This window comes from Ursus arctos, unplaced genomic scaffold, assembly GCF_023065955.2.
Source record: "Ursus arctos isolate Adak ecotype North America unplaced genomic scaffold, UrsArc2.0 scaffold_7, whole genome shotgun sequence".
Classification (NCBI taxonomy): Eukaryota; Metazoa; Chordata; class Mammalia; order Carnivora; family Ursidae; genus Ursus; species Ursus arctos.
In genome coordinates, this window is record NW_026623089.1 from 13,596,366 (window position 1) to 13,620,514 (window position 24,149).

General features: G+C 46.3%; 1 protein-coding gene across 2 annotated transcripts in view; it reads right to left on the minus strand.

The window, feature by feature from the left end:
• ENO4 (enolase 4) overlaps positions 1-23,914 on the minus strand; it is a 28,996-nt gene extending 5,082 nt beyond the window's left edge. The window contains exons 1-11 of one of the 2 annotated variants that reach the window (XM_026494217.4): positions 21,349-23,914; positions 15,527-15,655; positions 14,576-14,766; positions 11,864-12,012; positions 9,830-9,999; positions 9,604-9,735; positions 7,992-8,045; positions 6,736-6,792; positions 4,361-4,528; positions 1,678-1,803; positions 198-393 (exon numbers count right to left, since the gene is read on the minus strand). In XM_026494217.4, coding sequence (XP_026350002.3) covers positions 198-393; positions 1,678-1,803; positions 4,361-4,528; positions 6,736-6,792; positions 7,992-8,045; positions 9,604-9,735; positions 9,830-9,999; positions 11,864-12,012; positions 14,576-14,766; positions 15,527-15,655; positions 21,349-21,513 — 1,537 coding nt within the window. In that variant the 5' untranslated portion in view covers positions 21,514-23,914. Of the gene's footprint in view, positions 1-197; positions 394-1,677; positions 1,804-4,360; positions 4,529-6,735; positions 6,793-7,991; positions 8,046-9,603; positions 9,736-9,829; positions 10,000-11,863; positions 12,013-14,575; positions 14,767-15,526; positions 15,656-19,052 lie in introns of both variants that reach the window. The other variant, XM_057308260.1, reaches the window with a different exon arrangement.
• Between the last annotated feature and the right edge of the window lie 235 nt (positions 23,915-24,149).

Consider the following 24,149-nt stretch of genomic DNA (forward strand, 5'->3'; position numbering starts at 1 on the left):
GGAGCACTGGGAAGTCGATCGGTAAGCTAGCTGCAAACCGTCTCCCAGCACCAGAGCTCTCACAGACGGTTGGAAATTTGTTTTCCTTCCAAGACTCACGCCCTGCTTTTTATTAACTGACAAAATGCATCTTTTTGGCCCCTTGTGTAACCAAGTTAAGTTCCTTGCGAGTCTTGCAGACCTATACTGTGACTCACTGTCGAGAAGATTGGTTATTTCCACCAGGTCAGACATCGTGGTTTGGTTGGTGTGTTTGATGATCAGCCCGCTGGATTTGGGGGTGCTGATGTCGCCACCCTCTAGAAGTTTGGAAATGCTTTTGGACGCAGCTCCTGCAATGATGTGACACCTGGAACCAAGAGCCTTACAGATGCTGTCCCACTGTTCGGAGTCCTGGGTGAATATTTAAGAATCGGTCATTATAATGTATTAAGCATGATCACAAAACAATAGGAATCCTACAGCCCCTAAGCTGAGTTAAACACCTTTCTGAGACCCACAAAACAGTTTTCTGTTGTTTCTGCGGCTGAATGATGCCTGAACCACAGCCACACAAATTCACCAGCTTCGTGGAACAGAAACTTCAAGTGATTGAATTTGAGCTTAAAGATCTGGTGGATAAAATGTTTAGCACATTAAATGCTCCACATTGATTCTGGAGTCCTTTGAATCCAAGCCGTCCCTACCGACTGTATTGTATAACGCTGCTAACGACCGGCCGGCCAGAAGATTCCACTGTGATTTCTGACGAACAGACAGCGGAAGGAACGGAGCCTGCGAGGGCTTTAGGCTCTCCTTCTCCACACCCTTGCTTTTACTGGTGAGACCATCACATGAAATGAAATACTAACTATTTCTAACTGATGATCCACAAAGTCTCCCGAGCCACGGTCCCAGATTCCGACCTGTCTCACCAGAACAGCCCAAACCCGGGCCATCTTGCCACAGAAAAACCAGCCGAGGCCAGAGCCCCAGGACAAGCCCGGGAAGCCGGGGCCACGGGATGAAGCGCTCGGTCGTGGCTCCGTGAGCGCTGGGCTGTGGCACAGGCGGTGACAGGACTGGTGGCTGAGCGAGGCCCTGGGACCCCGAGCGCGAGGCAGGCCTCTTCTCGTGCCCCACATTGAAATCCGTGCCTGATCTCAGAGAGGGATCTGTTCAGTGTATCTAACGGTTTTCCCCAATTCATACCATCAAGAATTTAAGTTTTGGAGTTTCAGAGCGTGAGGGAGGGCGGTGGCTTCCTGCGGGACACGAACCCTCCTGGGATGCCACAGCTTGAGTAGGGGGAAAAACCTCGCAATCTGAAGCCTTTGTGACTTTCCTGCGTGTGCGGCAAGTGGCTGCAGGTCACGCACATGGGCCCAGCCGGGGTCCTGGGTCTGGGAGCCCTTAGCTCGGCTATGGGACGGGGGCTCGCGGGCCGTGACTGGGTCGCTTGTGGAAACACGGGTATCCCCCCCCCCCCCCCAGTGCTCGGGAAAAGCTGGTCCGTTCCGCACCCAGGCCCGCTCCCAGGCCGTTGTGCTCGGGCTCCGCGTTGGCTCCGTGCGCGCCTCCTCTCACCCGCACGGACGCACAGCAGCCCGGCCCAGCCAAAGCGCAGCATTTGAGCCACCAGGCCGGAGGCACGAGATTTCGCTGTGTTGTTATAAAATGCAAGGTGGATCCCGTTACCTCCTTCCTGAAAGGATCGATCAAGGCGATAATCGAAGGGAACCTGTTGACCAGATCCACGTACAGGTCGACCAGCTCGGCTGCGTTTCTGTGTGTTCCCAGCATCACCTCATACTTCCCTCTACTCTGGCAAGTGCAAGGACAGTAACACAATAGAGATAAATGAGGAATTCCTCAAAGGCGAAAGGTGGGATTCCCATTCGCGTTTATTCACTGCCTATGAAAGATCGTAAACGTTCTTTTCGGGCCATATCGCTGTGAGAAATCTGCGTACTTTAAATATCTGTGACATATTAGCCTGGGGAAATCAAGTCACCATTCCTCTTCATGCCCCATGGAGCTCTCCCCATGGCCTTCAGATGAAGCCTTTGGCACCAAAGACCAGGTACCCAGTAGGAGGGGAATCACTTTTTTTTGTTTTTAAGATTTTATTTATTTATTTGACAGAGAGAGACAGCCAGCGAGAGAGGCAACACAGGCAGGGGGAGTGGGAGAGGAAGAAGCAGGCTCCCAGCAGAGGAGCCTGATGTGGGGCTCAATCCCAGGGCCCTGGGATCACACCCTGAGCCGAAGGCAGACGCCTGACGACTGAGCCACCCAGGCGCCCCGGGAATCACTTCTTACTGAGGCTGGTGACGCGCTGCTAGCTACCCAGCTGCGTGGGCCCACGGGCGAGGCTGTGAGTTTATAAAACAGGACAGCAGTGCACAGCCTCGCACTCAGCAGAACCCCCGTCTTTCCACTCACAGCAAACAAACAGCGGCTCTGCCGTGCCGTGAATGTCCTAAAATTTGAAAGCAGGGCGAGGCTTTGGACAACAGCCACTGTGAAATGTCCGGTGACTCTGTGAAGGCATCTCCTTCTCGGGCAGCGAGCTCTACTACCGACCATATGGTCCTGAAGGAGTTCTATCTAGTTCAACGCCGTTCATCTGAAGTCTGGAAAGCCCCTGAGTCATCAAGAATGGGAGTAAACAGGGCGAAAGGATCTAGAGTCGTCTCTCTGTAAAACCTAGCACGGATTTCCAAGTCTGTGTTCTGGGACGGCCCCTGGGCTATTCAGGTACCGGGAAGGAGGCAGGAGGGAACCGGACGACTGGTTCGCTAACGCCCTCCTGCTGTGGCCGCCCATGGACTGGATTCCACTGGAGTTGAGCACGTTCCAAAGTCCATAACTGTGAAAGGATTTTATACTTTTTTTCAGATTAAAAAGCAGCCAGAACTTTTAGTTTCTTTACTGCAAAACCTTAAAAGTCCTATCTTGTCAGTAAAGAAATGCTAATGACTTTGAATTAACATTGTAAGAATTAGCTGATATCAAGCTAATACATTTCACTGAATATAAGCAAAAACCCCCATTCCAGCTAGCACCAGCAGTCCGTATATTCATAGTTCTCGGTATACATTGCTGATGAAAACATGCAATTATTTTTCGTAATAGTATGTCTAGGAACCAATCATTATGTGGAGAATGGGAAATTACATTAAACATGCCTTCGTGCGCTGAGTATCTTTAAGGAAAGTTAAAAGGACTTAGAAGTCAGCTGAAACTTAGGGTTCTTAGATGCTGTTCAAGTTTTCCTTTGGAGTTAAAAGAATTGCAAATTAAAGCGGAATTCTCTTGGGCCGCGTCCCCTGAATTTGACATTAATTACCAAGTCACCACAAACGTATGTCAGCACACTGGGCACTGTATACAACACGGACTCCGGGCTTGTGTATTGGGAAAAGGGAAGTTATGTGTAGAAGACAGATAAATTGTATCAGTTTTCCTAACATGTCAGCTTCCCAAGTTGAAAGGTTAACTGCTGCTCTGCTACCCTGAGGACTGAGGACTGCAGCTTTAACAAAGGAACCCGTTTTCCATTCTTTTTTAAATAATTGCCCCCACGTGGTGTGGTCTCCCGGTGAGGTTTCATCCCTAAAGCTCTGTCCTCCTAACTGAGGATAACCCTGTGGATGGGCCTCATTGGATAAAAATATATTCTCCATAAATGTGGACAACTTGGAAATATTTTTATATTTAAAAAGTGAGTCACAGTCTGGGGCGCCTGGGTGGCTCAGTCCTTAAGCGTCTGCCTTCGGCTCATGGCGTGATCCCGGCGTTCTGGGATCGAGCCCCACATCAGGCTCGTCCACTGGGAGCCTGCTTCTTCCTCTCCCACTCCCCCTGCTTGTGTTCCCTCTCTTGCTGGCTGTCTCTCTCTGTCAAATAAATAAAATCTTAAAAAAAAAAAAAAAAGGGAGTCACAGAAGAAACTCAGAACCACTTACTTGGCCAGAAGGGCTTACCAAGTTATAATTACAACAGATCCATTTTCCATGCTTGACGAATCCGGCATCTACCTACCAAATGAGTGAACTCCACAGAACATACCAGTTTGTTATTTTTAAATAGCTCTCGTAATTGCGATGTAAGCAACCCATTTTAGTAATCTTTGTACAGAATTCCTATATGTAATTATTTTGACATTTTTCCATTAATTTTTAAAAATTATATGGTTATGTTATTCTCTGGTCATTAGCTAACGTGGCTTTCTCCATTTATATTTGGAACTTGCACACGATATTAACAAAAGCAATAGGATCTGTTTGAAAAGTATTCAGATACGTGCTTCTTTCGATTTCTCATTTAAAAATAATGGGACCCAACAAAAAAGCAAGTGTCCGGAGCAGAAACTTACGTAGTCCATGAGCTCATGTGCAGCACAGTTGATGGCTAGATGCAGGTTGGTCCCCACGTCCAGACCCAGGTTCGCACAGATGCCTTGTATGAGGAGCAGCGGCTGCTCTATGGCGTCGTAATTAACGGTCAGACAGCCGAGATGGGACATCTTGCCAGTGACGGGCTGCTGTAAGACCGAAAGCAAATGACGCATATAAATACAGAGCAGTAAGGTTCTTGGAGCTTCCCGGTTATAACCGAGGCACCACGGATAACCAGACACAGCTCTCCAAACCCGTGGTCCTCGAAGTCCGCATTAACCTTATGCCCAGGTGTCACCCATTTCTGCATGACCTTTGGGCATAGGATTGACCGAAGTGTCTGCAGTAATTTTCTTACACCCAAGGTTTCAGGCTTGACCTGGGAACACACTTTTCTCTCTTTGGTGTGCCTGTATAACCCCGTGATCAGCTCTCCCATTGTACACAGGCGAATCTCCAGGCTGTCCTTGTAAACGGCTGTCTGGCCTGTCCCCACCTCTGTCCTCCTCCGTCCACTTCCAAACCTGCTCTTTCCCGTGTACCATTTTCCTTTTGAAGAATATAAGTGTGAACATGGAACCCTTCTTCAGGAAAGGTTTTATTTGAAAAAGGATAGATTTCTGCTAAAACAATGCAGCACTGTGGATGGATTTCAGCGGAAGAAGGTTTGGGACCCCAAGCAGCCCCGGGAAAGGCAGCCATGTGTTTCTGACGTGAGGTCAGCCCTGACGTGCCCTCCTCACAAGTTGCCACTATGAATTATAGCACATTTGAAGCGGTATCGGTGATTCTGAAGGGTGTGCGCGTGCGTGCACGCCAAACTCGAGGGCAAACACGAACCTAGTAGAAATATTCCATTTCTCTGCTGATCGTACTAGTTAATTATACGAACCGTCTGACATTCTTAATGTCAGGGACAGGAACCTTTTTTTGACAAAGGAACAGGTGGGGAAATTGCTGGGTATCAACTGAGGCGTTTTGTTAGAGGTTTCTAGACTAGAAAAGCATCGCTTATTTAGAGCTTATTAAATGCCAGCTACTGTTCTAAATGTTTCCATAAATACATTTCCTCCTTACATCAGCCCGCTGAAGCAGGTACTAGTATTATCCCATTTTACAGAGGGGTAAGTAACTGGTAAGGCTGCCTCTGTAGAATCTACCATTTAACCTGTTTCTAACAGGAAAAAAAAAAAGTGGGAAAGCTGATCCCGGGAAGGGGCCGATCTCGGTCTCAGTTTCTCAGAACACACAGTACAACCTTCTGGAATGAGGCGGACCGTGCTGACCCTTGGTTTCTTGGTCATCATGCCCTGGCTCTCTTGCGGGGTCTAACGTTAGAGTGGTGTGCTCGTCCCAACAGATACGACGATCAGGCACTTAACTTTCTGGGGTATTTTCTCACACACTTCTCTTCTCTCTCCCAGTGCGGAGGAGGAATTTAACTTTTCATCTTGACTAGCCCCATCACCACGTGCATCGTCTCCAGGAATCTTCCTGGGTCCTCCAACTGTATTATTGAAAGTTCAGGCATCTAAGAGGGGATCGGCCAGAACACCCACGGGCACCAAAGCCGTTGCCTGATCAGGTGGAGATGGCTGCCTGGGGCTTTTTGCAGCCGCCCCGGCCAATTTGGACAAGACGTGTTTGAGGCTACCGACAGGGGCGCCTCGGTGGTGCAGTCGTTAAGCGTCTGCCTTCAGCGCAGGGTGTGATCCCAGCGTTCTGGGATCGAGCCCCACATCAGGCTCCTCCACTAGGAGCCTGCTTCTTCCTCTCCCACTCCCCCTGCTTGTGTTCCCTCTCTCGCTGGCTGTCTCTATCAAATAAATAAAATAAAATCTTAAAAAAAAAAAAAAAAAGAGGCTACCGACAAAATCTGAGCTCCCTCAATGGTTCACCTGAAACTGTGCGTTGGTGCCTTTCCAGGACCCGGAGAAAGAAATGGCCATCATTTGGGGCCTTTTGTTTCTCTCTTACTTGGTAGGGGTAGGATTAAAATCGACAACATTCTATATGCCTTTCAGCTGGTTATCCGAGATTCACCTTCCCCAACGCTTCACCTATCAAGTTTCAACTATAATCGGCTATATTGGATTCATAGATGCTTCTTCACGCCGAGATGTCCGCTGGAGAGACAACCGCTGGCCCGGCAGCCTGTGGCCAGAGAGGTGGGGCGGAATGACGTTCCAGCTCCGGGGTGGTCGGGCTCAGCGCTCCCGCAGGAGTATCGCTGTGTAGCTGCCGTGTGCGTTAGCCCTGGGCCCGGAGCACTGTGACTGGGGTTGGAACGGGCAGGGTGTGTATCAGTGAACTGTGTCATATTGAAGTGTCGCCAAGAAATACATAAACTTACCTGACCTCTTTTGCTTCCATTATGCCCTTTTTTGGTCTCTGTTTTTGGAGGAGGGGGCTGAGGGACAGAAGAGAGAGAGGAATCACTTGCCATTTTCAGACATGCCTGTGGCAGCGAGGACAGCTTCAGGTCCTGGGGCCTGTCCACTGCTCTGGGGCCTGACCAGTCACACTGTGAATCCCGCTCCCCCCTCCCCCGGGCCACACACACGTGGGGATCAAACCAGCCCCTCCGGATCTTGAAGAACTCTGAGCTGTTTCTCAAACTCAGGTACGTGTTCCCTTTAGTTCAACCTTCTATTCTGTCTCGTTCATATAAATGCATTTCTACTCCTGTAAACAAAGTATCGTTCACGCCTACGACGGCCGTCCTTGCCCACTGTGCCGTCTGCTTTCACATTGTTTTGAATATTGTTCCGAACGCTGTTAAGGTACAACCACTTTCTCTGCAGGATGGATTTGACTTTTGGAAACAGCCGAAGGTCATTCAATCTGATGAGTCTGGTATGTGTAATATCTTTTGAGATGAAAAGCAGAGATACTTTCCAAAAATGATTGGTCATTTTTAATGGCCACAATGTGGGATGTTGACAGCAAGGATTCAGCCTTTAAAGGAAGCATTTTAATACCCAGCATTTCCTGGCTCTGTAAACTGGGGCATGTTTGTCAAGAATCAGCAGGGCTCACACTCGAGTACATGCAAATACGGTTATTCTGCTTCTTTGCACTGTAGTCAGCTGAACTTTCTCTCCCCTGGTAAGAATACCACGCTCGGGAAGCAAATCGATGTGCGAGGCAGGAGACGCACAGTGGTGAACGAGACAAACACAGGCACAACCAGGGACTCCTGCATACAGCCAGCTGCCTGTCATCGTCCTGCCTCTGTGGCTCCCCCCTTGAGGGCTGCCTGGCCAAAGGCTCCTGTTTGCCAACGTCGGGATTCTAAGCAGACACCAGAGTCTGTACCTTAACTATTACGCTAAACTGCCTCGCACATCCTAGGCGCCACATCCTTTCTTTGCAAATCCTAAGGGATGATCTCAGCATAGAGCCAGCTGATAAGATTAAGTGCCATTAGAAACTGGATCCATGGCCAATGAGGGAATGTGTGTGCTTGGCTTGTATGAAACACCTAAGCTAAATGAACACATTTTACATATCAATAACAATAGCGAGTCAATTTCATAATGAAGTATAATTTGTATACTGGCAGATATCGGTATCAGCACTTAGATACCACAGATTCTCTTTACATACCGTTTCAATTGTTTTGTTAATATGTTTCTGAATTTCCAGAAGCATCTCCACGCCCTGTAAGTATAATAACCGTGATCTTCCACAACTGTAGTCTAGAAACTTTAAATATAAAAACTTGCAGCTCACATTGGCTATTTCTAACTGAATATTTGTTGGGTCCCCGATAAGGTATCCTGGTTAGTAGACTAGATGTGGTCTACAAAATCAGAGGATTAAATGTTAGTCCTCAGCCCTCAATTTTTATTTGGTTGGATATGAATGAGGCTCTTCTCAGTATCCTTTCTTCACCGTTCAGAACTGACTGGCTCCGTTGGTTGAATCAAGGCAGATTCATTCTCTTTCATAGTCTCTTGACCAACCCTTTTGCAAGACATGTCATAGGTCACCAAGGGATTCTGCATGATAGTATCTGAATTGGTATAAAGCCGCTGCCACTTAGAAAAGAGAGAAGTCTGTTATAATGATTGTGGGATCTTCATGCAAAGACAAAGGATGGCATGCCAACTATTCTGGTCTCCAAATAGCACGACAGGTCCTACCTGCAGGAAAGATCCTGGTGCGAGGGTCTGAACCTGATCTGACGGATGGTGAGCCAGCTATGAATTCCTAGTGTTCCACGATCGGTACATCGTGAGGGAATGGCTATTCTCTTTAGAAAAGAATGCTTTATGATGAAGAAATTACCTTGAGATTTATAACAATTTTCACCAGCTTAGATAACAAACATCACTCAATGTATTACGACGGGGCATGGAACTTCCTGTACTTTTTTCTGAAAACATCTGCTATAGAACATGAGCGTAAGTTCTTCCTAATGCCTAATTGGTAGAATATTTCATGAAGATTTAAAGAGCCATATGGGCTCATTCAGGCCAGTGAAGAACAATATAGACACCAGCACACCATTAAGTATAAAGATGCACCTTAGGAGTCCTTCCTTCTAGAAACATGCACTGAACCTCTCTTTCGTGTCAGGCAGTCTGGTGGGCCCTAGAGCCCTTACTGAACAGAATTGGCCGCTAGGAAAGATTCAGCTTCCTCTTGCTGCCGCCACAGTGCCTCGGCCAGTAAGTAAAGATGCCGCGATTCCCCCAGGTAACAACCTTCCAGCACTATCAAGGCTGCCAAGTTGCTCGCCCAGGGCTCCTTGGTGAGTCACTGGCATGAGTCAGTGCTGAAGGGAACTAGAGATCGAAGGTGGCTTAAATGTACCCTTGTGCTTGAGGTCTTGCTTTTTTCCCACTTCTCTGATTTCCTAAAATATTTTTTTTTCATTTTATATTTAATTCTCCCTCCCTTGGTGTCATAAGCCTTGGGGACCTACATTAAGACTCGTGGATGATGGAGTATGTTTGTTTTTTTTTTTTTAGAAAAAAGAGTGTGAGGGGCACCTGGGTGGCTCAGTCAGTTGAGTGTCCGACTCTTGGTTGTGGGTCAGGTCATGACCTCAGGGTCCTGGGGTCGAGCCCCGCATCAGGCTCCATGCTCAGCTGGGAGGCTGCTTGAGAGTCTCTCCCTCTCCCCCTCCCCTTGCTCATACTCTCTCTCTAAATAAATAAAGTCTTACCCCCCAAAAAGAAAAGGAAAAGTAGTGTGTGATAATAGAAGGTACCTGTTTAGCTGTTAATCCAGGGTGGGGTATACACATCACTTCTTTCATTAAATTCAGCTTCCCAGGCGATGACTTCCCACAGCTGATCAGAGACACCATTGGCAAAGGTATGGTTAGCTTTGTGGGCTGTTCCTGGAGGAGGGAAAAGCAGGGAGAAACAAGAGACACGGTTCATTGGGATTGAGACACTCACGGATCCTCGTCATGGCACACAACGGATTCTGACCTGATGGTGCTTCAGTAACGAAATGTTTAAGTAGAGGGGGCTACTGCCCAGGACGGCGCTGCTTTTGGCCACAGCGAGGGACACGGCCCCTATGGCCATGCTGCCGTTCAGCACAGGTTCAACAGGCTCTGGAGGCACAATGGCTTTCTCTGTAAAAGTATCATTCCTCCCTGGAGGGAAAAACAGGGATAAGAGATTCCTTTTGAGAACGTTTAACTCTGATAAAACTATGTTTTTGCTTACAGATGTGAAGGCCCAGCATAAAGAAAGGGGGGAAACTGAGGCTGGGGAGAATATGCTCTCCACCTCAACCCCCAAGAAGTTTCTGTGTGACTTCACTTATGACTCCCGAATGTTCGAATCATCCGTAGCCATGGATTTGGCCACTCTAAGAAATTTCCAGACATTCAATATTAACTCCTTAGACAATTGTATAGGGCGGTTACCGTTATCCCACATTCACATAGAAGTAAACTAGGGCTTAGAGAGGTCAAAAGACTTGCCCAATATCCAACAGAAAGTGAATAAAGATCTGGACAGTCTTTGAATTCTACACCCACCATAGCTCCTGGGTATCCAGCCATCTGTTGAACACGTCTTTTCGTGCGTGTGTATCTAACTAGTTACCTTGCTGGCCAGCCCCAAACAGATGCCTCGTTGTATTAGAAATGGCTTCCAGATCCAGCCGTCCACCCTCAGCCTCACCCTTCTTTCACTGTCATTGGTTCCCAGCCACCAGCCCACTCAGGTGCCACACCGCCCACTGTAAATGGCTAGTGACCTTCCTGCCCTGCCCCCAGCTGCTGGCCCGGGTCAGGTAGGTAAGATGCGTGGAAGAAGGCTCGTAACCCCATAACACATAGTAAAGGTTTAGCAAATTACTATCCCCTCCTACTTCGTCCCTTCTCATATGCTCCAAGTTCTGTCAGTCAACAACGACCACCAAATGAGCGCCCTCTGTGGATCTCCACCGATAATTCAGCAGTGGCCATCCCACCATCCAGAGAGATTGGTCTTACATGACTCTTTTGCCTCAGGAGACTCTCCTTCGCTCTCTGGGCCTCAGCATCTGAATCTAGGAAATAAGAAACCATGTCTCCATGGTCTCTTTGATCCCCTCCTGGTTCTGGGTCCTTTCTTTTTCAAGGGAACCCACATTTGTTGGGTGTTTCCTTTGTGCTTGGCATCATGCTAGGCACTGGTGGTACTAAATTGAATGAGACATGATTCATGCCCTCAGGGGCATGCTGGAAAGACATAAAACTGTATTTACAATACTAGCAGCAGCAACTGCAGAATTAACGTACTGGAGGAGCTGAAGTTCACAGTATGTTGGAAAGCATGGAACAACGGGCTATGATAACTGATTATTTGCTTTAAAATAGCAAAGTTTTCCAAAGAAAACTTTTTTTTTTGAAGATTTTATTTATTTGAGAGAGAGGAAGTGAGTGAGAGACAGAGAGAGAGTGCATGAGCAGGGGGGAGGGGCAGAGGGAGAAGCAGGAGTTGGATGTGGGGCTTGATCCCAGGACCCTGAGATCATGACCTGAGCTGAAGATAGATGCTTAACTGACTGAGCCACCCAGGCACCCCAAGAAAACTTTTATTAATATGTTATTAACAGGACTGAGAAAATGCCGGTTATTCATATCAAAGGATATCGCTAATCTTTAAAATATGCAGTGGCTTTTGAGGAGCTAATGGATATGTTGGGGGGCAGTTAAGGTCCCCCATGCCACTTTCCTTTTCCCTGTCCCCAGCATTGCCACTGTTCAGTGCACGTTGCTTGGTAAGTGTTCACCTCTGGGTAAGAAATAGTTTTTCCTCACAAACAGCAGGGAGGGTGAGATGGGGAAAACCCCTGCCTGCCCAACATGGCAGCGTCAAGCAAGGAAGCAGCCAGGAGTGTGGGTGGTACCTGGAGGGAGCCTAACTTAGGTCTGCGGCAAAAAGACTAACTGGAAAGAAAGTCCGAGCTTCAGCCTTTCTTCCTCACACGCTAGTTATCAAAGGTTCTGCAGACGAGCCACTGACCTTGCTTTTGTCCTTTTTTTTTGGCTGGGGGTGGAGGAGGAGGTGGTGGTGGCGGGAGAGGTGAAGCGACGGTCACTGCCGGGTCTTGCAGGCTCTTTTCCAGTTCTCTCCTCTCTTTGTCTTCTTGTACTTTATTTTCAAAGAATGTCCTTCACGGCAAGAAGATATGGCTTTACAGTGACTATCACTCATAATTTTGGTCAGTTTCAGTGCTGACCTCCTTCAAGATGTTTCAACAATTAATTCTGCTTTTTTAGCTACTTAAAAACAAATCAGCTTCACATTCTAAGGCCCCAAAATAATGATGCTGTTACAAAACCGTGTTCAAGAGCTGAAATTAATTTTGGCCTGGAAATACATGTGTAAAGATTTTAGGTGCTTGGTTTTTACTTTAATTATTTGAGCCTATTTGTTTATATATTTAAAATAAAATTTGAATATACAATTTGATTAAGGGCTGCTGGATTTTCTTTTTGAATAAATGACCATCAAAAGAAAAATGGGTCAAGAACAGTGAAATATATAGTATAATGGGCAGGAATTAATTTTCTTTTTTTCTTTTTTTGGTGGGGAGGAAGCCTTAAAATGAATAGTTAAAAAAAACAAAAAACAACAACTTTGAGAAGTCCCAAAAGGTACACACAAAAATAAACTCAAACTGGATGAAAGACGTACATGTGAGACAGGAGTCCAGGAATCCATCCAAATCCTAGAGGAGAACACAGGCAGCAACTCTGACCTTGGCCACAGCAACTCCTTGCTAGACACGTCCCCAAAGGCAGGGGAAACAAAGGCAAAAATGAACTACTGGGACTTCATCAAGATAAAAAGCTTTTGCACAGCAAAGGAAACAGTCAACAAAACTAAAAGGCAACCTACAGAACGGAAGAAGATATTTGCAAATGACTTATCAGATAAAGGGCTAGTATCCAAAATCTATAAAGAACTTCTCAAACAACACCCAAAGCACAAATAATCCAATCAAGAAACAGGCAGAAGACATGAACAGACATTTCTCCAAAGAAGACAAACAAATGGCCAGCAGACACATGAAAAAATGCTCAACATCACTTGGCATCAGGGAAATACAAATCAAAACCACAATGAGATACCACCTCACACCAGTCAGAATGGCTAAAGCAAACAACTCAGGAAACGAGATGCTGGCGAGGATGAGAAAGGGGAACCCTCTTAAACACTGTTGGTGGGATTGCAAATTGGTGCAGCCACTCTGGAAAACAGTGTGGAGGTTCCTCAAAAAGTTAAAAATAGAGCTGCCCTACGACCCAGCAATTGCACTACCAGGTATTTACCCAAAGGATACAAGCATAGTGATTTGAAGGGTACCTGTACCCTGGAAAGAGCCCAGTAGTGCATCGACAGATGAATGCATGAAGAAAATATGGTATATATATACAATGGAATATTACTCGGCCATCAAAAAGAATGAAATCTTGCCATTTTCTACAACATGGATGGAACTAGAGGGCATTATGCTAAGTGAAATAAGTGAGCCAGAGAAAGACAAACACCATATGATTTCACTCACATGGAATTTTAGAAACAAAACAGATAAACATAGGGGGAGGGAAGGAAAAATAAAATAAGATGAAAATAGGGAGGCAAACCATAAGAGACTCTTGACTCTAGAGAACAAACTGAGGGTTGCTGGAGGGCAGGTGGGTTGGGGGATGGGGTAACTGGGTGATGGGCATTAAGGAGGGCACATGATGTGATGAGCACTGGGTGTTATGTGCACCTGATGAATCACTAAATTCTATCCCTGAAACTAATAATACATATATGTTAACTAAGTGGAATTTAAAGAAAAAAAATTTTAAAAATTAAAGAATGGAATCCAGCAAGTCAAGAAAGAGGAAGATTGAGGGACTGAGGAAGTAGGAAGACAATTAAACACCTCTATCGTAGGCTAGAGAGAAACCAGTCCAGACGGCAGGTTTAAGGAAGAAAAATTCCAGGAGGAAAGGAATGTAATAGAACAGAAGGTCTGCGAGAAACGACCTTAGGAAATAAAATCAGGAATATGACCGCAGCAGATGAGAAGGAAAAACAAAACAAAACAGAAAACCAAAAACAATATGAAGAAATGTTTTGATAAAGGTTACGACCCGACTCTGAAGCAAACTAAAATATGGGGTTCTGTCTAATGAAGCAGGTGACGGAGCTCAGAGACAGAGCCCAGCTGACCTTTGTCTGGCCAAGAGGCCTGCGGCGTCGGGCTTGCGCGACACCCGACACAGCCCCAGCAATCACGTCCTTGGTTTCCACGTGTGAGAGTCACTTTCTAGCACGGAAGGCCTGTGCGTGGGCGGAGGACTGACCATAAGCATCACCCACTGGGACTCCGTGAAAGAGTAGGAAGCCCGAAAACGCGGCATAGGAGCTGAGGGGGCAGAAAGGGCAACATCAGGATTCCTAACGTCATGCTTTTCCTGAGAAACTTTCTACTGAAGCTTTTACCGAATCCTACGCACGGAAAAGAGGCGGAGAGGCCTAAGGTCCCCTCGCACAGGAAAATTTTAAAAACAAGGTTTTCAGAAGAGAGCATTTCGCTGTTGTCGCATAGGCTCCTTACTCAGCGTCCTGGCGGTACCTTCTGGACAGGACAGATCTGTTTTCCTGGCAGGTGAAATAAAAAGAAAAGAGGTACTGTTTGTGCTGGACACGTTCATCTGCGCGTGGCGGACCTACCTGAGCGCCCGGTCCACCGCGGCCTGGTCGGAGGGCGCCACGCCCCGCAGCTCCTCGGTGATGCTGTCGTTGACCCAGCGCACGGCGGTGCTGACCGCGTCGCCCCTCTCCGCTTGCTCGGCGGCCGCCAGCTCGGGCGAGGCGCTCTCCTGGACTTCAAAGTGCGTCGGGATCACCACCGAACATATGTTCTGGAAAGAATATAAACGTGTTCTCCATTTTCCCCTCCTTCTTACAGAAAGGAAGAAACCGAATGTATCCAGCTTTTAATGTGCACGATATTTTATCACCAATTTCAAAGGGAAAATGAGAATATATAATTTTCTTTGAGATATTTTTATAACTGTTGAAACTGTATGGAACCCAGCTTCAGGGAACATTTAAAATTATTACCTTGTTAAAATACACTTATAAAAATCTTACATTACTTCATTTTTATCACTACCGCTCCAATAAATAGCTAAAAGAATACAGATTTAATCATAATTATTTGCCTCCCAGAGACGGTAGCAAAACTATTTCTAACAAATATGTAGCAATTAAAGTGAATTATTACAACTATGAAAATGAATTTTTCCTTTACATAGATCAAATCTATGTAAATCTATATATAAACATGAATCTATGAACATACCTATGGATTTATAGAACTCATCACATTAATTAGGTCAGAGTTTTAAAACTATTTTTGCCCCATTTCTCTATCTTGGATCATCTTCAGGCGAGCTTGTCATGTCTGTACCAATACTGCACTTAAACGTAATAAAGCCACAACGCTTGCTTGTAGGGTTCATGCTTTATGTACATGACCACCTGTTACAACTCGTGTGTACGTGCGTATTTCCAAAGGCTGAATTTCAAAACATTCACTCTCTACAATTTAGACAATAGATGCTAATAAATGCAATGGAGCCAGGACACAGTGAAGAACACATTTAAGCTGTTTCATACCTTGGGAAAATTTTGAATGGTGCAGAATATTTCCACTTGCAGGGTTGGAAGCCCCAGTCCATCCAATACATTTTTCCCCACTACTTTGCATATGGTGGGAGGCTTTGCAAGTTTAGAAAAGCAGTTTGCCTTCAACACACAAAGAAAACAAAAGTTACAATACCATGACTAATTTATCTTTAAAAGGTCATTCACATTTACTTTAGTTTTTTACTAACCCCCCCACCCCGTCCTCTTCAAGGAGGGGGGGAGAGTAGGGGGGGAGGAGGAGGCAGGGGGAGTGGTGTGGGGGGAGGGGGCGGGGGGAGGGTGGGGGGAAGGTGGGGGGTAGGGTAGCAACTCTGTGGGAACTGCCCCCCCCCACATGCTGAGATTTGGATAAACCTGATGCGGGGTCTCCAGGATATGAAACAGTCTGTCGTCTTTTGAATTCTCAGCAGAAACTCACATGCGTCTCTTTCTTTTTAATATTATCAAACATGAGTTTATTTACAAGCAAAATGAAACAATATTTGAACGAAGTTTTAAAAAAGGAAAACAAAAGTCTTTTATTCTTATATATTTACTTATTTTTATTTATTTATTTTTTTAAAGATTTTATTTATTTATTCGACAGAGATAGAGACAGCCAGCAAGAGAGGGAACACAAGCAGGGGGAGTGGGAGAGGAATAAGCAGGCTCATAGCGGAAGAGCCTGATGTGGGGCTTGATCCTGCAACGCCAGGATCACGCCCTGAGCCGAAGGCAGACGCTTAACTGCTGTGCCACCCAGGAGCCCCAGATTTACTTAGTTTTAAATGACACAAACCCTCGAAATAATTTTAGAAGTCAAATAAACTTCTCCATTTTACAGAATAGTATCTAACAAAATATAAAACGTTTTTTTTATTTTTATAAATTAATTTATTTAATTATAATTTTAATAAATTTTTAATTTTTATTTATTTTTAATATATTTCATTTATATATTATATATCATTTATAATGTATTATTTATTTTATTTATATATTTTATTTATTAAAGTTTTAATACATTTTAAATAATTTTTAATAAATTTTTTTATTTCTATTTTTTATTTTTATAAATTAAATATGTATAGTTTTTTTAAAAGAATATATCATTATATTGGTCACTGTTTTAAGTGCATTACCCACATTATTTATTCCTAATAACAACCCTAGGGGATCAGTAGCATTTTTAAAATCTCCACTCTACAAATGAGGAAACAGTATAGAGAGATGAAATATTTTGCCCAAGATTGCAAAATAACTGGCTGAGCGGGATTCTCCTCTCGGCAGGCTGACTGCAGAATCCATGTTAATGGCTATCAATCGATGGGAGAAAGGGAGAAGGACATGAAGTCTACTTTCAAATTCATAGCATTTTCGGAAGAAAAATAAGCACGAGGAATGTGGTTATGCTCCCCATTTTTATAAGTCAGGACTCTGAGGCCCACACTATCTTCGGCTACTCCAGAAGCAGATAATCTTCCATCTGCCAAGTTGTCTCCCATTTCTGTTTTGGTGACGGTGCCTCAGAGTGAAATTTGTAGTACATACGAATTTAAGGGAGAAACAAACAAACAAACAAAAATAACTCAGGACTGGAGTCTTAGCCGTATTAATTTACTTTGAAACAAAGACCTTTGACTTAATGATTCCAGCTACCCAATGGAGAAGCATAGCTGTTTGAAAATTATTACTTAGTTTCTCCGAAGAGACTCCTATTTGGAAGCAAACCATGCATCGAACATGACACGCTTGGGAATGTTTTCACATACGTTTCTTAGAGACCCCATGTCACTTTGAAGCAGGCCCTAACCCATCCTGCTGTCCAAGACGCGGAAGTCAGCTAGTGTCTAGAAGCCTGGGATGCAAACTTTGGAAACCTTCTGGGGGCCAGTTTTTATTCCTCCCCAGAAGGCATCTGATATTTTAATGGTGAAGGCTTCTGCGAGGCTGTATTTCACTTGGCAGCAGTTCACGCACAGAACGTGTTCAAAGAGGGTTGTCGGACCTTGGTAATAGCAGTTTCATTGATGTGGAAAAGCAGAAGCCATTTGGAAGTAATCCAAGAAAGAGAGGGAAAAGAATGAAGCTGAAGCTGAAAGCCCACTCAAAAAGCCTGAGTAAAAAGATTCAAGATGGCGTTTCTACACAGAGGAGCAGGAGTGGGGCGAGGAGGAGGAAGGGAAGGTGAAGGCACACCCTCCTCGACCTCATCGCCAGATGGTATTGGGCTCTTTATCTGCATTCATTGCAGACCAGGCTTCTCATCTTTGCGTTCAAAATCCAGTGACCTCAACCTACATAACAGGTCATCTACTACCATCTGCTCACAGGTAGTGCCCCAGCACAACTGAAGCGAAAGTCAATTTTCAAGCCATCCATCTCTATCATCTATCTATCTATCTATCTATCTATCTATCTATCTATCTATCTATCTAGATCTATATATATCTAGATCTATATATCTATCTTATCTCTCTATATATCTAGATAGATAGATAGATTTAAGATTTTATTTATTTATTTTAGAGAGAGTGTGGGGGGGGTAGGGGGAGGGGCAGAGGGAGAGGGGAAGCAGACATCCCGCTGAGCACAGAGCCCCCAGACTGGGCTCTATCCCAGCACCCTGAGATCATGACCCTAGCTGAAATCAAGAGTCAGAGGCTCAACCCCGGAGCCACCGAGGCGCCCCAAGCTATCCATATATTTTAAGGATGATGGTTTGTATGTTACAGAGTAAGTGCCTCAAAGAATTTAGATGGAATCAGGAGCGAAAAATATTATTTAGCTTATATGTCGTGTATTATAGTGAATTTGAAATAACTAGCAACGAGTATCCACAATGTACAATATTATGTTAGGAAGAGAAAGGAACTAACATTTTTTTAAGTGTTTAATGTGTGCCTTGAAGGAGTGTCTTGCTTGTCACTGTATCACACAGTACAGTGCCTGGCATATTTGAGATTCCGTAAATTAAATCTTGTATAAAATAATGTGTCAGACACATCCCTGGGAACTTTGTATACATTACGTCATAAAATTCTCAAAACAACCCTGTAAGGTAAATTGTATCATCTCCATTCCACAGACGAGCAAACTTAGTTCCGGAAAAATTGTACAGGGTAAAATAACCAATGTTTTAATTATTCACTGCTTAGTAACAGACTACGCCAAAAATTAGTGGCTGAAGCCATTTATTCACTCATGATTCTACAATCTGGCCTGGGCTCCACTGGGTAATTCTTTTCCCTGGTCTTGCCTGGGGTCTCCCGAGTCATACTCTGTGATCTGGAGACTTGACTGGGTCCAGGGCATCCAGGATGACTTAACTCATATGTCTTACTGTCTCCGCCAGGCATGTCTTTCTCACAGGATTTCCTGGAGGTGTTATATCTGCCAGAGCCTCCCTACCTTGATCTCTCTCTCCAGTAGGGTAATTGGACTTCCTGGCAACATGATGACTGGTTCCCAAGAGGGAACATTCCAATAGTACAAACCTCAATATGGGAGCACTTACCATGCCTTTGTCTGCATCATGCTTGGCGAGGTGCTCTTGATCAAAGTAAGTCATGAGGTCAAGTCCCAAGTCAGTGTAGGAGAGATTTACATAAGACCAGTCACACTGGTGGTATGGTTCATTGGGGGAACATCGATGTCAGAGTCCGTTACAGCTACTAAGTGGCAGGGTTAAGAATCGAATCAGATCTGCCTGACTCCCAATCTCAAACTCTTTCAACCATAAGTTCTATGATGTGGGACTAAATCGTATTGCTATTGCCCCCAAGGATCTTTCTCGTTACTTCAGTTCCTCTAGCATGCAACAGAAGCAGCGAAGAAATGGCATTTGAGCTGAACATTGGAGAAAATGTAGTATTTCACTGCGCAGACAAGGGGGAGAATTCAAGGGCAGATACTTTGGGTAGAGGAAATACGATAAGCCAAGGGGAGGGAAGTGAGGAACTTCACGCTTTAGGGAATAATAAGGAGCCACAGGTGGTTTCTGAGCAAAAGAATGACGGTCAGATTTAGGACTAGGAACGCTGCCCTGGCAGCACGATTTGGGTTGGATTCGAGAGAGGGAGAAACTAAATGAAAACACAGCCAAAACTCAGCCAGTGACAATGAAAAGGACATTGTCTTTTTGCCAGTCCAATTCCTGAACATCCTTCAAAGTCCAAGCCAAAACTCTTAGATGCTACCACCTACAATCTTCCTTATCCCTGAATTCCTTTGATAGGCATACAGTGATCTGTCCCTCCGTCTAACACAGAATCCTGTATCACCTTCCCTGTTATTCCAGTTACTTTATGTAACGGTGGTTTTTGTCCCTAACCAAGGTATAAGCTCCCACAGAGCTGTACAAACCAAAGTCCTGGCTGCCTAGCAGACTGGGAAGAACATTACACTGAGGAACCAGAGTCCAAGTTTCTAGTCTTAACTTTTGCACTAGGTAGCTGTGAGACAAGGTCTTGGTGTCTTTGCGAAACGAAGAAGTTAGACTAGTTAACTTCCAAGAATTCCTCTAGCAAGAGACAGTGGAAAGAGAATGGAATTCAGAGTCACATTCGTTCATTTCTTCCACAAATAAGTGCTTGAGTGGCCACAATATCCCACGCAATCTGCTAGGTACGAGGGACACAGACCTGGTTCAATCTGTCACTGTTATCCACTGTGTCCCTTGGGAAAATCATCTAATTTCCCTGGGCCACAGTTTCCTTATTTGTAAAACGGAAATCATAATTTTTACCTCCCAGGGGTCCTAAAGATTAAGTGAAATAACGTAAATCACATAGCACTGGGAACTCAGCACATCCCTCTCTACCCCCCGCCCCCAACATACAACTTTCACTTCTAGGCCATGACTGAGGAAAATAAACACTCATGCAACATCGTCCTAATCAACTATCGCAACAAGGCTTGGTTTTGAACCTGGTAAACACACATGCTTCTTCACTGCGTTTATATACTCTGCTGTCCCAACCACACCGCCTTTCAGAAGGAAGGTGTCGGCTAGTACTTAACGGATCTGGAAATGAGAGCACGCTTGTTTGTTTCAACTGCTCATTGCTTAAAGCTAAGGTATGTTCCTGACCTCGTGCTGAGCACAGGAGCTAGGCAGGTGGTAGGAAAAGGCCCCTGCTCTCCACGAAGCTCACAAGCCTCGGGAGGGTCTCATTACGTGCAGGAAATGATTTAAGAACACTGGGGGACAATCAGTTCAGGCGAAATGGGCAAGACTGATGTGAATTTGGAGTTTGGGTAGCAGCTGGCCGGGTGGGGACGGGCATCCAGGAAGAGAAGGGTGCACATTGCAAGGAGAGCATAGGCTTGAAAGTGAGACTTGGAAGCAATGAGAGCGGAATGGGCATGAGGCCCCTAGGGTAGGCTGAGGCCAAGCTGAGGCCAATGCCAGGACGCTCATCCGTGGTCAAACGGAGGCCACTGCTGCAGGTTGGTAAGCTGAGCTACGGGCTATTCAGGTCTGTATTTAAAAAGAACCAGCAACCGGGCGGACAGGCTCAGAGGTAGCGAGGAAGCCTGCCCGGCCCCGAGCTGTCGCCTTGGCCACGAACGCGCCTAGACCCTGCTTTCCTTTAGCCGCTTCCTGTCCACCGCTTTCTCTCTCGAGATTCCTCCAGCAGATTTCCGCACCGGTTCTTCCTTCGGGGTCGCCTCCCCGCAATACCACGGATCCCGAGCCCGCGGCGGCGGCGCGCGTGCGCGACTCTGCGGCGCAGGCGCATGGCGTTGCCGCAGCGTGGGGCGGGGGGAGAGGGGCTGGAGGGAAGAGGGTGTTTGTCCCAGGTCCCTACCAGGTGCCCGTAGACGTCGGCAGGCTGGAGGTAGAAGGTGGAGTTGAGCAGCTCTTCCAGCCTGCGCGGGACGTCGTTCTCCCGGTAGTACTCCATCGCCTGCTGCTTCAGCCTCTGCAGCTCCCTAGTGGTCCCACAGCTACGGCCGCCGCCGCCTTCTCCCATGGTAGGAGATTTAAGGCTACAGCTGGGGTTAGCTTGGGGGCCTGCGAGCGTCCTGCCGGTCACTAGGCAACACAACGAGATCCCGACACCCAGATCTCGCGAGGTTTCCAGCTTGGGTTCTAGCCGTGGCTGGAGCTGCGCAGGGCTCCTCCGCCCTCTTCTCTCCTCTCGCTGAGGGGTTGGGCCGGGGGCTTGGGCTCCCTTACTCCTGACACTTTGGCCCTGCCAGCGTCATTTCCACCACTTTCCCGGACAATTTCCCTCATGGGGATAGAGTTCACGCTCTCAGGAAATGCTTTCTGCGGAAGCGTGGGAGCGTTAGCTCCAACCTCCGGGGAGGGACCGGAGCCTCCCGTGGCGCGTAGTGGTCCCCACGCCCCGGGCCATCTTGCCCCTCCCCCCCCAACCCCTCGTTGCTCGCGGTCGGTGAGCTCCTCCGGGTGGCTAGGGCGTCCAGTGCCGGCCCACTCTTGGGGACTGTGTACCCTCACTGGACCGTGGAGGTACCAGGAATTCATTCATTCGCCCCTCTTTAGCCCTTGGCCCTGAGCCTATCAGTGTGCTGGCTGGGCACGCTGTGGTGTGCAGGAGAGAACCGTCTACGCGACCCCCACCCCCATCGCGGGAGATCAGTGGGAGGGAAAAACCAGTGTGGCCCAAAAAAATTCGGGGTGAAAGCCGAATGGTTATGGCTTGGACAGGCCTAGGGTGGCGAATGATACAGGCAAGACCTGAGAAGGAAAAGCGGGAATGTAAGACTTCATTGGGTCATATCCCTTCTCTTGTACCTTAAGAGGCTGCCTCAGTCCTGCCCTTTTAAATCCAGCTGCCTACTTGGCTTCATTACCCCTGCCAGGTGGCATGCGCAATTACAGCGCTTCTTGTGCCCTCTGCTCTAGATACTTCTGCAGGAATGGGCCGGGATGGACAGTGTTCTACTCTTGCCTGTTTGTGTTCCTGGCTTAAACAGATCACTTAAGACATCTGTGCTGTATTTTGCTCATCTGGAAAGCAATCCAATCTACTCTGCCTGCTTCACAAGTCACTTAGGATAAAATGAGAAAGTGAATGAGAAAACACTCAACAGGATAGTTATTTTCAATAGATGCATGCAGATGTGTAACAATATGTGATTCAATAAATACTGTTATAGGAACCCAGACATGTACCTCCTTCTGAACTCCCTCAGTGTTGTGTCCTCATCTCTGATGGAACATGTCACTTTCTGGGATGTGACAGATCATCATGGGTCTTGCTGGCTGGAAATTCCTCGGTGGTAGGAGCGCAGTCTGAGTCCCCTTCACATACCCCTCAGGGTCCATGCCCTCAGGGACAGAGCATGTGCTCTGCCGGGTGTTGAATGAACCTTTATACAGAATAAGCCAGTGCTGGTGCTGGTGCTGTGTCCATTCCACGTGTGTGCCTTTCCTCCTATCGCCGTGGATGGAAGGCACCCCCTTCTCTGGGACGTCCATCCTTCAATGCAGGGCTGAGTCCCACATCTGCAGAGAAGCCGTGTTCCACACCAACTGTCCTCACTGAGCCCATTCTTCAGAACTCCTTCCCCGCTTGCAGCCTGGGCCACAAAGCTCAGCCTTCAGGGATGTCTTGACTCATTTGACACTTGAATGGAAGGTTGCAAGTGCCCTGGGCAGGGGCCACTACGTCTGGGAGTCTCCCATCTATAACCCACTGGCCTCTAGGTTCCATGAGGACAGAGACTTGGTCTGTCTTGTTCACCATTGTGTCCCCAATATATTACCTTACAGAATCATTGCTCAGTAAATATATGTTGAAGGAATGGATGGATTTTACACATAATGAATGCTGAATAAATACTTAACTGGAAATGATTTGGAGTTGAGTGAATAATGAATACACCAGGCTCACTGGAGCAAAGGATTTGTTTTCAGTAATAATGAGACGTCAGGATGGAAAAGTAGGTTGGGCAAGATGGAAGTGGTGTTTTAGGAAGTTACCTGGCAGCAGTGGCGGCTTGGTGGGTGTTTAGTTGTGCAGAAAGCAGGAGACACAGGTAGAAAATCAGGTTGATGTAAGGGCCTGAACCACGCTGGTAGCAATGGCAAGAGATGGAGGACAGAGTTAATTAGGAAGAAGGATGGAAATCACTGTGAGTGATTGGATGTGGGGTTGAGGGAGCAAGGATGATGCCATTGAGGATGGCCTGTAGCGTTCTTTCACGGTTGATAGAAATGGGATAGATGAGTGAGTGATGTGGTTTTGATGGAAGGAACATGATGCATTTGGTTTTAGATGTGTGGAATATGTGGAGCACTGGTATCTCAGAGAAAAGGGAGGACTGATGATACAGTGATCACCCATCCACGTGGAACTTAAAGTGGAAATAAGAATAGATGAATCCTCTGGAGGGAAAAGGGAAAAAAAATCCTCTTGAAGCAAGGACCTAAATATTGAGGAAGGAATATATTTAGGACATAGGAGGAGGGTAAGGTGCTATCATAGGCAATAAGCAAAAAAGGGTTTGGGGAAAAAAGAAAACAGTCCAAGTCCTGAAGTCTAAGGCAGAGAGTTTTGTGTGTCAGATATGCGTGTGTACATATGCATAGAATAAAATCGGAAAGAATATACTTGAGCATATTCATTGTGTTGTCCTT